General features: G+C 43.3%; 1 protein-coding gene across 1 annotated transcript in view; it reads left to right on the top strand.

Annotated features, from left to right (window-relative positions):
* LOC138959570 (sodium- and chloride-dependent glycine transporter 1-like) overlaps window positions 1–14,903 on the top strand; it is a 43,584-nt gene extending 28,681 nt beyond the window's left edge. Inside the window, exons 8-15 of the mRNA XM_070331106.1 lie at window positions 158–261; window positions 586–710; window positions 1,536–1,648; window positions 2,539–2,673; window positions 3,137–3,233; window positions 4,121–4,242; window positions 9,597–9,752; window positions 10,312–14,903. Of these exons, the coding sequence (XP_070187207.1) occupies window positions 158–261; window positions 586–710; window positions 1,536–1,648; window positions 2,539–2,673; window positions 3,137–3,233; window positions 4,121–4,242; window positions 9,597–9,752; window positions 10,312–10,593 (1,134 nt within the window). The 3' untranslated portion in view covers window positions 10,594–14,903. The remainder of the gene's footprint in view (window positions 1–157; window positions 262–585; window positions 711–1,535; window positions 1,649–2,538; window positions 2,674–3,136; window positions 3,234–4,120; window positions 4,243–9,596; window positions 9,753–10,311) is intronic.
* Window positions 14,904–15,974: the final 1,071 nt, after the last annotated feature.

Genomic DNA, 15,974 nt, shown 5'->3' with positions numbered 1-15,974 from the left:
GCACAATTTCTTCCGAACTATCGACTCTGTTTTGTTAAGCTTTTTAAAATAATCACCTGCTTTTGGAGGAGTCGGGTGGGGGGGGGTTGTTGAGGGTTAGGGGTGAAAGGGTTACGGTTCAGAACCTTTTAGAATCGAGCGGATTGTCGTTTTGCAGGTGTGGCTTGATGCGGCTTCCCAGATCTTTTTCTCCTTGAGTACCAGCACCGGCAGTCTGACAGCCATGTCCAGCTACAGCAAATTTAAAAACAACTCCTTGAGGTCGGTACATGAAGTAACATTTTTGTCTGTCTGTCTGTCTGTGCGGCGCGTGCTCGCATGAGATTTGAGCGGCTGTTGCACGTGTGTTGGTGGATGGTTGGGTGAGTGTGTGGGTGTTTGTTCGTGCCTATCTGCCTGCTTGCGCCCGGGTGGGTGTCTGCTTGTTCGTGCTTGTAAGCGTGCGTGCGTGCATGCGTACGTTGTTGTTGTTGTTGTTGTTGTTGTTGTTGTTGTTGTTGTTGTTGTTGTTGCTGCTGTTGCTGTTGTTGTTGTTGTTGTTGTTGTTGTTGTTTTCACTAATTGGTTTGTGGCTGTTGAATGCAGAGATTCAATTATCATCCCGATCATCAACTGCTGTACAAGTTTCTACGCTGGATTCGCCATCTTCTCCATCCTGGGCTATATGGCAAAAGCCAAGGGAGTTGCGGTGCCTGACGTCACTCAAAGCGGTACGTCACAATATCACCCTCTGACCTCGCACGACGACAGAATGTCACAAAATTAATGTCTTTCTCTTTTTATGCTGCAAAACTAGTGACAGAGAGATGCAGCGAGCTCTCCAACCGCACTTGTTCTCCTTCTTCCAATAGCACGGACTCTTTTAGACACCAAATAAGTGCCTGATGTCACTAAAAGCGGCACGTCATGCAACTGTCGTGACAAAACGTCAGAATATCAAAAAATTACTCCTTCAATCATTACAAACCAAGTGACAGGGAGTCACGATGGTCTCCCATTTTCAAGACAGCCCAACCACAGTTGTTCCCCTTGTTCCAGCGGTACAGACTTGGTTGGGTAGACACTTGGCATGCGAGTAATGGGGTAGTTGTTGTTGATGAGGTATTCATGTTTCTGTCATACGTTTGATGACGTTCGTATGGACACAAACCAACTTTGTACAGGTCCAAAAAGAAAATCAGGTAGCATCTTTGTTCTTCAAGGAAGAATGAATATTTGGTCTCATGGTGCTCATTGTTTTCACGTACAATATAAAACCTTATGGACGGCGACACTTCACTGGTCTTAAAATGTATTGTAATTAATAGGGATTCGAATTCAATCATCCCTGTCCGAAGGAGCATAGGTCGAGGAATGGGGTGCGGGAGGGGGGGGGAGGGGTGATTCATATCATTTAAATGTTTTGGTAAGAGCTCAGATCTTTGATACTTCTGCGCCTTTGTTGTTTTACAAGCATTGTCAGAGTTCAAATCTTGGAAAATTTTCGTCGTGTTTTGAAAGTATTGATTTTTTTTCTTGTCATTGTTCACATACAGGTACAGGGCTGGTCTTTGTGGCCTATCCCGAAGCTTTGGCCAAGATGCCCGTACCACAACTGTGGTCCATCCTGTTCTTCTTCATGATGATCTGCCTGGGCATGGGTACACAGGTAAAGCATGAGCAGAAGCGGGTTCATAAGCATAACGATATAACCTCCCTTTAGCACAAGAACTTGAGACGATTTATACAAAACCCAAGTACATAGTTACACGTCTTCAAACAGGGGCCATGAGACAAAGAATCAGAATATTTTACACAATGTATGCGCACGTACTCATTTACAACTTAAAACAAAGACACAAGGAGCAAGACCCCTTAGTCAAGCAGTGTGTAAGAAATGTTAAGTCCTTTGTACTGGAAACTTGTATTCTCCCAGTAAGGTCATATATTGTACTACGTTGCTAGCCCCTGGAGCAAATTTTTTATTAGTGCTTTTGTGAACAAGAAACAATTGGCAAGTGGCTCTATTCCATCTCCCCCCTTTCCCCGTCGCGATATAACCTTCGTGGTTGAAAACGACGTTAAACACCAAATAAAGAAAGAGAGAAAGAACAAGGAGCAGGCACGCACCCACGCACTCACCCACGCACACACACACACACACACACACACACAAACACACACACAAACAAACACACACACACACACACACACACAAACACGCACGTACACACACACACAAACACGCTCGTACACACACGCACACACACACGTACACACGCACACACGTACGTACACACACTCACACACACACACACACACACACACACACACACACACACACACACACACACACACACACACAGAGGAGTGTGTCTTTAACGTAACATACCTTATAAGCCTCAACGCAATGTAACCTACTAGCTGTTAGATTTCTCTTTGGTGTATCAGATTATGTGATGTCGACATGGACATAATATATTTATCTAAACGATAATGCCGACTGCCCTCAAGGATCCACAACTTAGATCTCAAGAAGTGTGTGTTGCGTTGGCACAGATCCCGAGCGCTGAGACGCTGCTGACGGCCCTGCAGGATGAATACAAGTGCCTGAGGGGCAAGTGGAGGTCCATCATCTTCAGGGTCTCCATGTGCTTCTTGGGCTTCCTTCTGGGACTTCCACAAACCACTCAGGTAGGTTGCTGATGCCTGACTGACTCCCTGCTTTGCTGCATTTTATAATAATAATAATAATAATAATAATAAATAGCTTTTTCTATAGCGCGAGTCCCAGTAATTGGCCCCAGGATTGGCCCCAGGCGCTTATCGCTGCCTTTTGTGGACTTTTGTAAGAAAGTTGTAGCAAAGTTGCCTTCGAAGTTCCACAGACCAGATTTGAAAAGAGTTAGTCACGAGTTTGAAAAGAGTTAGTCACGTCCAAACTGTTAGACAAAACAATTAGTGGCAGAGGTCATTGTACTCATACGTCCATCAAATCCAGATAACCTGGACCACGTTGTAATTCATCTGAGAGTTTTCTCGGCGTATATGTGCATATATATTCGTATGCGTCTGAGTGTGTGTTCGTGCAAGCACGTGGTGTGTTCGAGGGTGAGTGTGGCATGTGTACGTACATGAACACGCGTGTGTTTTACAGGGCGGTACGTACTTGCTGGATCTGCTGGACATATTTGTGGGCTTTCCTTTGCTGCTGGTGGGTCTCTTCGAGTTCATCGCTATCGTCTGGGTCTATGGTGAGTCTGATTCAATCTTCCTTCCGCAACAGGGCTGTTACTGGGACTTTTTCGCCCCCAAAAGTGTCGACTTTTGTGTTGTTGTTATTGAAAGTTGTATACGGTCCCTGGTGTTACCTTTCTCTCACCGTGATACTGTTTTGTAATTCTGCCTGAGTGATTATATAGTTTCATCTCACGCATTTACACTCGTTGCTTTTTCAAATAGTGAACAGCTCGCTTTCGCTCGCAGTTCAATATTTTAAAAAACAACTCGTGTAAATCTGGTACGACACAGCAAGCCATGTAGTATTCTGTTTATCCTACATACTGTACTTACGTGTATTTTACTGAAAATGTCCTGCATTCGAGGCAGCTAAATTGAAGACGCTTGTTTTGGAACCTCGATCTCTTCCAAAGCCTCGTGCAATCTATTACGTCAAAGCAAATCAAACGTCACTCTGAAAGTGTGGCGTGACGTGTTAGTTCTGTAATTAGCGAGCGCAATTTGTGTTTCTATAATGACGTTTGTCTCGGTGACTTTGGCATCATAAGCAGTGGAAAAACAGGTCCCTGCCAGACTTGCTTGACATGACCTCATTTACATGATATACACACGTGTGATTTGAACGATTATTATCTCACGGGTGTCTCTCTCACGTATGTAGGATAAACTTGATTTAATCATCTGTAAACGACGTGTTTCGGGGTTTGGTCGTATCACTGACGACGTTGTAATGATGACTGATGATGGTCCGGAAACACGAATTCTGTAATACTTCTACTTTAGTTTGACCTGGCTTTCAATGTTTCAGGTTGTGGTCGTATCACTGATGACGGGTGATGGTCGGGTAACACGGATCCGGTATTATTTCTACTTCGGTTTGACCTGGATTTCAATATTTCAGGTTTTGGGCGTATCACCGAGGACGTGATGGTGATGATGGGTGGTGACAGTTTCATCACACGCTTGTTGTACTACTGCTACTTCAGCTGGACCTGGCTTATTGTGGCACCTGGCTTTATTCTTGTGAGTAGACTCACCCTTTGCTTGTAACTATGTGTTGGGCTAAGGGCGATCAAAGATATCACCCCAAGAAGAACTCTGAAACTGTTTACGTTACTAACTCAAGAATAAAAAACAAAGATGGGTTAATTCATGGAACATTTACATACACGAGATTCACACAGACTTTGAACAACTGGTCTTTAGATTCAACGATCAGACACTTAATAATGAGGAAATGAAGACTTAACTAAGAGCTTATATATGAGCTAGGCGTCTTGATCTGGACGTTTCCAGTCGTGTTACGTTGCAAGTTACGTGAATACATTGACCTTAGGTGTGTCACCTTACACGGACACGAGAACACCTTTCAGAGTACGTGTGATAGGGTGACGCAGTAGTACCCCTTTCACAGCAGCTACTCTGCAGAGTTGTCTAACGGCCCTTCAGCTTGAGCTATTTATAGCTCAAACGGGTCTTGTTTGCTGGTGAGACGTGACACTGTGGATTGTAGAGAGTGTTTGTGATAGGGTTTCATTGCTCTTGTCCCTGGTATGATCTTGTGAACCTTTGGGTTCTCTGGGCAGATTTGTATAGGGCTGTTTCTTTAGCCCTGACTCATAGGCTAGGCAGATTTCATCAGATTTCACCTCCTGTGTGAACAAATTGCTATAAAATTTATTTCACCTTTTTTGTACTCTACATGCATCCATTGATCAGGTAAAACCGAGTTGGCCAACGTTTTCCCATGCGAACTATATTTTTGAAGCTTTTAAAGAATGATGACAACTGCGCAATAACGGTATTCCGAATATGCTCCGTCCCTCACCTCTCACGTCTATAACATGTCTTATTTTAAGGGATGTGCCATATGTCACTCATATAGTATGTAAGAAAAGCACATTCAGTTGATAAATAGGTTCAATTGCATTTATTTAGCGCGAAATAACGTAGCCGAAGCTCAAATCTAGTGCATTCGGTGTGGTTTCACAGGGCGCGTCTCCCGGGTCGCGTTTGACAGGTATGTGAGTTGACAATTACTGTGCTGATATTCTCCCTCCTTTACCCGTTACTGTTGCATTACACGTGTGAACATGCACACGCACACTCTATTCAACATGACCTCGTACTTACGCTAAAGCCCGTCTTCATCGTCTGATGTACCTACACAGGCAACCTCGGTCACAGTGTTGGCACAGCTCTCCCCTCTGCACTCTCTACAGCCAGACGTACACACGAGGCCGTGTTTTCGGCATGAACATCTTGCTGTTCGACACTCTGTCTTGCAATTGCATCGGATGACATCGAGTAGATCACCAGGAGCAGCAGCAATGTCAATGAGAATAGGAAGCATGGCGCCTTGAACAATCTCCCATCCCCAGTCCATCGGATCCAGGAGGAACTGTTCTTGATGCAAGTGCATCCATTCTTGCACCTGGAAGTATGTTCTCATGGAATGGAATTTAGCTGCTGCTGATGTAGGTGGGAGTTTGCAGGGCTGAAACGATGAGGTACATGTAGAGACTTTCTGCATGTACTTGATGTAGCGGAGGAAGTTCAAAGTGTCTCTTTCCTTCCCCCCATAGAGTTCTACAAAGGCCCTTTCTCCTGCTCCTATCAGCTCATCAGTGTGTAACCGTGTGCCGAAACACTACGATCACCTCGGGAGGCGAAGTGCAATCAAACAGGGTTGAAAATGTTAGAGCTAATTTCTTAGCCCTATAAAAACTGTTATGCAAACCCGAAGGTTTCCATGAACATACAGACAATCGGAAACCACCAGATCCCATCACAAACAGAATTCTACAATACACCGGTGTTGACTTTTAAAGGCCAACAACTCGGGTGCAGAGTCTGCTGTGAAAGGAGCGGAAGCCTCCCCTGTCACAATCGCCCCCGTTTGAATGAACTTCGTCCCGAAGTTCCGAACCGGGGGACCACTGTCCATCCCAAGTTTGCAGAATGGGAACAGCACGAAAATGTTCAGTGGTCATATTATGCCATTACCTGAACATATCATGCCGAGTCCCATCCCTGCTCGCAAGCACCAGATGTAACCGAGTGCCGAAACACTACGATCACCTCGGGAGGCGAAGTGCAATCAAACAGGATTGAAAATGTTAGAGCTAATTTCTTAGCCCTATAACAACTGTTATGCAAACCCGAAGGTTTCCATGAACATACAGACAATCGGAAACCACCAGACCCCATCACAAACAGAATTCTACAATACACCGGTGTTGACTTTTAAAGGCCAACAACTCGGGTGCAGAGTCTGCTGTGAAAGGAGCGGTAGCCTCCCCTGTCACAAGTGTCTCTGCAAGGACTGGCGCTGAAGACATGGGCCTGCTGCACGAACACTGTTGACTGGGTCAATTTCGTTAAACACATTGGTTTTCCAATCCCGAATGGACTGCTAATTGTATCGCATCCACCAAAGGCGTGCGCAAACAGGATGTTCTCACAAACTTGAGATCCAAGAACAGTCTGGACTTTTCTGATGTCCCACACTTTTGCAGCTGATTTTGCTGTCGATGATCTCACTGATGTGAAGAAGACGGGGCAGTGATCTGGCGTAAGATGGTACAACAGAAGCATGAGCAGATCGGTGTCCTCGCCAACCAGAATCACGTTTCCCTTCCTTGCCAATTCCAGAGAAGTCTTTACGACGAGCCTATCAGCATCAGCAGTTGTATGGACAGTGTCAAAGCCGTGCTGTGAAAAACGGGAACTAAGGAGGTTGATGAACCGCTGTTTGTTGTTTGGATTCGTCAGGAAGCGCTCCTTTGGTTCGCACAGGACCATGTCACCCTCAAAAGTGATGGCACATGCTGTATTGGCTCTGCTTGTTCTTCGCAAATGGGCTGCATCTTTGGTGGTAGGTCCGCAGCTGTATCCATCAAAAACAACAGCTCCTTTGCCAAAATGACGAATGAGAAAGTCTGCGTAACTCGGAGTAAGCTGGTTGTATGTTGAACCACGGCACCAGGGCAGAAGGTGCAACAGCAAGCCACCATCGATGACATATGTTACATTATCAGGAATAACACCATTTACCTGCTTTGTTGAAGTCCAGATGTAAGTTGCCAGTGCAGCCTTGGTACCTTGTCTTGGCAGACCACCCGAATCAAACAGCGATGCTGGGACACTGCACATCTCAAAGGCAAAGGCGTCCTCAAGACATCCGTTGGTGTTCTTCACAGTTGTCACTAGTCTCTGGAACAACAGCATGGAGTGAACATGTACTAGATCATCGTGCAGATTGGACGACTTGGCTTTCAGAGCCATGGTTACAGCTTGATCCTTCTTTTTAAAGGTGAAATCCACAACATTATTTCCGATCATGCTGCTCAGAATCTTGTTTCCTACGCCTTTTGCTTGTTCTGCATTCACAGTAGCTTCAGCTTCTTTTCCGCTTGAAATGGATCGGAGGGCTGTATCCACAGTGAAAGGGTTCCTATCAAGCAGATATCTCAAGATCAGCTGAATGTCTGTGTGATCTCGCTTCTGCCTTGCCACGCTCAACTCTTTGTGCTGCGTTTGTTGCTCGCTAGAATGGAATGCAACGTCTGTGACAGACTGCATTGCGTCGGGGATTTCTGCACAGGCAGGCATACACAGTAGTAGGTGGGAGATCAATGCCATATGATTGCGCAGCATTCAGTTCAAATTTCCGTACCTCTGTGTAAGAACAGCTACAGCCAAGGTGGCTGAGGGTATCGATCAGAAACCGTGAACCGAATGATCGGTGCATTTGCACGCCAAGTGCAAACTGCAATGGTGCAATAACAGTGTTTGGCCTTCTGAGCTGAATGATTGCTTGTCCTATTGCACTGATATAATGTTAGGTAACCTTGAAAGAAATACATGTACGTATCCACTAACAAATGCACAGATTAATAAATAAACGCAACGTAAGTAGGTGAAGCTGAACATGGAAAAAAACTTATTACCTAACAGTCACATGCACGATCCACGTTGTTCTCAATGGACATAATTTCACAAGGCACATAGACAAAGACTGAATCTGCAATCGCCTAACAATCATTATAATGCGAGCAGTGAAATGCGCCCCTGGGAAACAAACAAATATATCTATACATAGATGAGACCAATAAACTGCTTACGCCATGCTGATTAAGCTATCGTGTGATGTTATTGAATAGTTTCCTTGGGTAGCTTGTGAAAAACTGTCGCTCCGAAAACTAAAATAAAATGTACGATATTTCGGACTCATCGCATGGTTTTTTCCCGGCCAACTCGATTAGATGTGTGCAGGCACACTGAAATGAATCAACTGCACCTAAAATGAATTTTATAGCAATTACTTCGCACACATCCAAACGCTTCCCAGCCTATCACCTCTTTTTACCTTGACTAAATGATTTAACATAGAGGGGGAATCGAGACGAGGGTCGTGGTGTGTGTGTATGTGTGTGTGTGTGTGTGTGTGTGTGTGCGTGTGTGCGTGTGTGCGTGTGTGTGTGTGTGTGTGTGTGTGTGTGTGTGTGTGCGTGCGTGCGTGCGTGCGTGCGTGCGTGCGTGCGTGCGTGCGTGTGTGTGTGTAGAGCGATTCAGAGAAAACTACTAGACCGATCTTCACGAAACTCTACATGGGAGTTTCGGAGTATGATATTCCCAGACCTTTATTTTTCATTTTTTTGATAAATGTCTTTGATGACGTCAAATCCGGATTTTTGTGAAAGTTGAGGCCGCACTGTCACACCCTCATTTTTGGATGAAATTGATAGAAATTTTAGCCAAGCAATCTTCGACAAAGCCCGGACTATGGGATTGCATTTCAGCTTCCAAGCTTAAAAATTAATTAATGCATTTGTTTATTAAAAATCTCAAAATGCTAATTAAAATTAAAATGTTAGTAATCGATCCACAAATGATTTCATCTTATTTTGTATTGTTCCCTGATTCCCAAAATATATAGATGTTATGTTTGGATGAAAAACAAGCTCAGAAAGTTAAAAAGAAAACAGAAAAGCGCGCTTTCCTGCTTAGCGCAATACGCTACCGCGCTGTACTGGCTTGTTAATTTCACATCGTTTTGCACGTAAAAGGTGAGCGATTTCTTGTCGCGGGGATTGACGAAGCTGTATTGTCATGGTGAAAAAATGCAGTGCGTTTCATTCAGTTTCATTCTGTGAGTTCGACAGCTTGACTAAATGTAGTAATTTCGCCTTGCGCGACTTGTTTGATTTGCTTTCCCTCTAAACGTAATTTGAGTGTTTGGTACCCTTGATTACATTAATCACGGTCATCAATTGACCAGCAAGAACACTTGTACGTCTGGCAACAATGACACTTTACTTTGCGTTTCTAACATCATGGTGTTATATGCTATTTATCTGGGTGTTTTTTTCCAGGCAATCATTGTGTTCGATTCAATCAACTATGAGCCAGTGACAGGGCCAGGGTACCCGGAATGGTCAGAGACTCTAGGGTGGCTAACTGTGGCTTTCATCATGATGTGGATACCCGTCTGGTACATTGGAGCATACTGCTACAAGGGTGGTTTTAAGGTAAGTGTAACTGTCAAGCCAGTTTTTGGTTTCTTTATACTCGTGTCAGATGAAAGAACGCTAACACGTCGGTTTTGCTGAAACTTCACCAGCCGGTCGTACATCAAATCACATGGTGTTTCATTTTTAAGAGTATTCAGAATGAAATCAGTTATAGCTTATGGGATGACAATTTAAGACATGTGGCGTTGCGATATCCACTGTTGGAGTGGAGGTGCAATGTGTCTCCCGCTGACAACACTGTTTCTAGTTGCGTTATTGAAGAACCTTAAGACAAAAATCAATCAGAAAGAAAGACACTGACTGACTGATCGACTGACTGAGCTAGAGAGGGAGAGAGAGAGAGAGAGAGAGAGAGAGAGAGAGAGAGAGAGAGAGAGAGAGAGAGAGAGAGAGAGAGAGCGGGGGGGGGTGCAGAGAGTGAGTGAGAGGGACACACAGACAGAAAAGGAAGAGAGGAGAACATTTCATCTCAGTCCTCAAATAACATTCACAGAAATATTTAAATGGGCAAAACAGTACACAATTTTTTTAAACCACTATTTGCTTCTCGCTTCAGTTGTTAGTGGATCTGAACCAGCCCCTACCACAGTGGCACCCAGCAAAGAAAGAGCATTGCACCCTTCCCCGCTACCAGCGTGACCCCAACTTCTTCGATCCCAATGCCATTGGTCCTCCGTATGGGGAGGTTATCCCGGATGACGTACCGCTCGGCATCTCCAGCAACGTATCACCTCCTTCCCAAAGCAGCGAACCTCCGCCTTACGAAGTTGTTTATAATAAAGGGGCATATGACAACCAGGGCTATGACAAGGGTGAAAGCGAAATGACAAAACTGTAATGTCATTTGTTTTTAGTTTTTACATTTAGTCAAGTTTTGACTAAATGTTTTAACATAGAGGGGGAATCGAGACGAGGGTCGTGGTGTATGTGTGTGTGTGTGTGTGTGTGTGTGTGTGTGTGTGTCTGTCTGTCTGTCTGTCTGTGTGTGTGTGTGTAGAGCGATTCAGAGTAAACTACTGAACCGATCTTTATGAAATTGTACATGAGAGTTCCTGGGTATGATATCCCCGGAAGTTTTTTTCATTTCTTGGATTAATGTCTTTGATGACGTCATATCCGGCTTTTTGTAAAAGTTGAGGCGGCACTGTCACACCCTCATTTTGTAATGAAATTGATTGAAATTTGTGCTAAGCAATCTTCGACAAAGGCCGGACTTTGGTATTGCATTTCAGCTTGGAGGCTTAAACATTAATTGATGACTTTGGTCATTAAAAATCTGAAAATTGTAATTAAAATTATTTTTTTATAAAACGATCCAAAATTACGTTCATCTTATTCTTCATCATTTTCTGATTCCAAAAACATTTAAATATGTTATAATCGGATTAAAAACAAGCTCTGAAAATTAAAAATATAAAAATTATGATTAAAATCAAATTTTCGAAATCGATTTCAAAACAATTTCATCTTATTCCTTGTCGGTTCCTGATTCCAAAAACATTACATATGATATGATTGGATTAAAAACACGCTCAGAAAGTTAAAACGAAAAGAGGTACAGAAAAGCGTGCTATGCAGCACAGCGCAACCACTTCCGCGCTAAACAGGCTCGTTAATTTCACTACCTTTTGCACGAGCGGCGGACTACGGTCATTGTGAAAAAATGCAGTGCATTCAGTTTCATTCTGACTTCCACAGCTTGACTAAATGTAGTAATTTTGCTTAACGCGACTTGTTTGTTGCTCTTGTCGTTGTTCGTATTATCGTTGGCACGGTCAGCTTTTTATGATGACTCCGAAGGAAGGTACTATGAATCAAATGTTTTGAAAGTGTCTTGTCATGGACGATTTTGTGCTTTTCTGTTCCTCTTTGTAATCGTATAGTTTCAAATGTTTTAAATGTAACGACTAATGTGTACAGCGATTACCACCATTAACACCCTTCCTCTTGAAATCTCGACCCTGCGAGCGTGTGATAATAAGGGGTTTTAGAATGGTGAAAGCATGGTGACGAAAATGGAACGGTAAATAGCGCTTACCACCAACAGCGGGTCTCTTCTCTCGAAACAGATAGCAAGCCTGTGCTTTGCGAAAGGGGTGTATGTCAGCAAGGGTTTTGAATCCAGTGAAAGCACAGTGACAAAACTGTAACGGCATTTTCTAGTTGCTTTAGCTCAGTCATTTATATAATGAACCGACGAATTAGCACAGTGACAAAAAAAATGCAATGATACTTTTGCATTATATCATTTGCATTGTTATCTTGTTCTTGATACTGTTATCTTGTTCTTGATACTGTTATTCATTTTGCTCGTTATTTTTATAGTGACTCTAAAGAAAGCCAATCAAAAGAGTTTTCAAAGCGTCTTTGAATTCCTGACGAAGAGTGTGTACGGTTCTATTTAATTAGCAATCTTGTCAAGATAACATGTAGCAGCTGCATTGACTGACATTTCTCGCAGGCTTCTGATGATGAAACGGTCCTTTTCAACTAAGGCACGCACAGCATAGAAACCGGCTTAACCCAATCAAGCTTGATTGAAGTTCTCAATATAAGTGAATCGTCGGGACATTTTCTGTTGTTTTTGTCCATGTGCTTGAATGTACAATTGACTTTTTGTACAATGTGGCATCAGAGAGCAGTACGAACACTTGAACATCGTAAACTGGCAGTCCTTTATTAAAGATTCTAAAATCTTTACTTTGTAAATGTCTTGTCTTGTCTTGTCTTGTCTTGTCTTGTCGTGTCTTGTCTTGTCGTGTCGTGTCGTGTCGTGTCGTGTCGTGTCGTGTCGTGTCTTGCCGCGTCTGTTGTAGTCTTGTCTTGTCTGCAATGCTAGAGACATTTCTCCACAAACAGTGTATGTTGAGCATTTCTTGTCTGCTTTACTGTTAATGTGAAATTGGCGTGGGTACGACAATGCGTTTCTAAATTTGAGACAAAGAAGGCTTGAGCTTCTGCAGTGTCGTTGAAAAGACGGCGGGGGAAGAGGGAGCAATCGTGACGGTGGGAGGAGGGACGGATGAGAGTGGTGGTACATGTGGAGGGGGGGTGCGAGTTGTGAGCATAAGACAGTGTGTTCGTTTTGCAAGTAGCCTGATTTGCATTGTGAAACTAACCATCATCCATCGCCTTTGCACAAGCATTTTAGGTCATAATGTGAAGTTAAGTGTAAAACATTTTCAGTTTTTGTTCATTCAGTTTTATTCCTATGTCATTCGAGCATAATAACAACAATTGTCATCATTTTCACGAGTTTTCATTCACAAGCACCTGGGAAATAAATCTCATGTTCCCCGGGGAATAAATCCCCGGTTACCATAGTTGCAGGAAGCCCTATTACATGGATAATCAAAAGCAAACCCAATAGAAACGCTCGAGGATTCTTCGGCTCTTTTCATTGGCGTTTCCCCAGACCTAAACATACGACAAGACACTGCTTTGCAAAGTTCCAAAAACCAACTGGCAAACTGGCAAAAGTAAACAAAAAAACAAAACTACTTCAATAAATTCGTCACAAACAAATGAAGCCTACCGATATGTTATGTCTTCTTACAAAGTCATGGAGTGCGTGTATCTGTGTTTCGATACACAGACGTTCGGAGAAACACGAACGTCAAGTTCAAGTAAAACGACACTTGACACACACATTTTGACCCGTGCACAAGACGTTGTATCGATAAACGAAGCACAAATAAGAAACAATAATAAAAGCAATGAAAAACAAAGAGGTACGGAGTCGGAAACAAGATCGCGATTCTTTCCTTTGCTGCACTACGCAAATCTTCTGTGACCTTTGACCAAACGTAGCTTCCACATTCGATCACTCAGCTTAATATTTACAACAGAAAGCCGAGGGGGTGGAATACCGAGATGAACCTACAGAACTGTGCATCCTCAAACCTGACATATTCATCCCAACTCATTTAATGAACTCAAAAACACAGAAAGTTGCTTTCACACGCCATCTTTGATTGCCAGTGGTTATCAAACCGGGACCCGTGTGGTTATCAGCACGGGACCCGTATTTCAAAGCATGGCTCCCTGGGTTGATTGTGCACTTGCTTTCTCACTACCAAAATGATGACAAAAACGATGTTTGATGGTTTGTTAACAGACCAGCTTTTTTGTCGGTCCTCGGGGGGGCATATCGACTTTTGTTTCATATTAATTGACCGTGGCCTTCGGCCTTGGTCAATAAATATGAAACAAAAGACGATATGCTCCCCCTCGGACAGACAAAAAAAGCTGGTCTGTCAACAACCCATCAAACATCTTGTAATGTATCGTCTCTTGAAAGCAGGCCTTCAACCTTGTTCCTTCATCCTTTACATTACAGACATTCTGAGGCAACTTTGGAATGTATATCCATTGAATGCGTGCTTGATTCTACCTTGCTCTTTCTGGTTTTTGTCAATCTTGAGATGTTAACCTGATTAGAGTTCAACTCCTAAACCCGATGCGAGAAAACTGGATTGTGTGCGAATAGCCATGCATAGTAAAACCTTCCACTTGTATCCTTTTTTCTAGGGAGCGCCGGGTTTGGGGGCGGAACTAAAATATTGGATGCGCGCGTGTGTGTGTGTGTTGTGTGTGTGTGTGCGTGCGTGCGTGCGTGCGTGCGTGTGTCCCTGCGTGCATCAGTGTATACACGATAATGTGCAGTCGTTGTGGAATGTGTGACAGGTGTTCTAAGATAAATTCATACCTCAGCTTCCACACATATTGATTATCCTTGCGCCTTACATTATATAATTCACATTATACGAAATGCCGGGGAAAATCTCGCGATATTTTGATATTATCTTCTTGTACAAAAAACCCTGCTACTTTCATTTTGTACTTTTTCAGCATTTTATAAGCAGATTTTAAAAGCGTGAAAACTCCAACTGGACTGATGAACCACTTGTAAATACATGTATTTTTCATGAACTTTTTTTTCAGCTTCGTTTTTACAATTGTAGACAGATGTTATTATTTCATTATCTTTTTGATTGTGAAAGATTCGCTACCACTAGAGAGAGAACCATCATCTGATGATAATAATCAGAAAAGATGACGGAATATATTTTTAGAACACTAAACCGCATCAGCAACTTACTTTGTGTAAATTGTGTTGACATTTTGTAATAAAATATAAATAGCATTTGTGGGGGGTTTTCTCAATTTTTCGGGGTGAATAAGTGCATAAAGCAAGCACTTGTGTTTGTGTGTGTGTACGTGCGTGCGTGTGTGCGTGCGTGTATTTGCGTTCATGCTTGAATTTGTGTTTCTGTGTTTGTGTCTGTGCAATCAACCGTGCGTATGTCAGTGAGTGTGTGTTTGCATTGCGTTATTTGTTTGTACGTCTGAGTGCGGACGACATAATAGGGAGGTTTAGATATTGCGTTACGTACCCCGACCTCACCTATCCCTATCGAGATAAGTCACGCAGAGAAAAGTTGTAAAAACAGCTCGTTAGATACCCCGTCACCTATCAAAGTAGGGCAAAACACCAAAACTCGTGCTTTAAAAAATCGTGGACAGCGCGCTAAAGTCTGCAACAATACCCAGTGTTGAAACTGCTGCTGTCATTGTGTCGGTGTCGCTGTGTGCTGCACGTGGAAGTTATGTTCCACTGACCCAGATCATACCGAGTGTTAAGCAGCAGGTAAAGTCAATGATTTTTTTTTTTAAAGGAAACAGAAAAGAAAAGTAGGGCAATCGAACTTCGAGCGTTGGTTTGTGTTCGTTCTGGGTCACTGGCCACCACGCTTTCACCCCCCGCTTATAAGGGTGTGTGTTAGTGTGTAAGTGGGCGTCGTTGTGTTTCTGACTGTCATGTGCATGTGCGAATGTGTATATGTGTGTGTGTTTGTATGTCTGTCTACTTGTCTGTCTGTCTGTCTGTGTAAATGGGCGACGCCATGCGTGTGTGTGTGTGTGTGTGTGTGTGTCTGTCTGTGTGTGTGTTTGTGTGTGTGCGTGTGTGCGTGCGTACGCTCATGCCTTTATGTGTGTACCCAAACCTAGCCTTCAATTCAAATGAATTGGACGGAACATTACTTTATGGTCGTTTACAAAGTCTTTATGAAACAAAACATTCTTGCTAGGCAGTTTTACTAACCAAAACTGAACAACACCCCCCCCCCCCCCACCACCACACACACATGATACACGTGTGCATTGGGTTACCAAGCAGACTTGATCTGTTCCTGGGAAAAGGTTACTGTTATGCTG

The sequence above is a fragment of the Littorina saxatilis genome, linkage group LG2 (genome assembly GCF_037325665.1).
Source record: "Littorina saxatilis isolate snail1 linkage group LG2, US_GU_Lsax_2.0, whole genome shotgun sequence".
In the NCBI taxonomy this organism is placed as follows: Eukaryota; Metazoa; Mollusca; class Gastropoda; order Littorinimorpha; family Littorinidae; genus Littorina; species Littorina saxatilis.
Note: the sequence above shows the minus strand (reverse complement) of the source record. Positions and strands in the feature narration are given on the sequence as shown.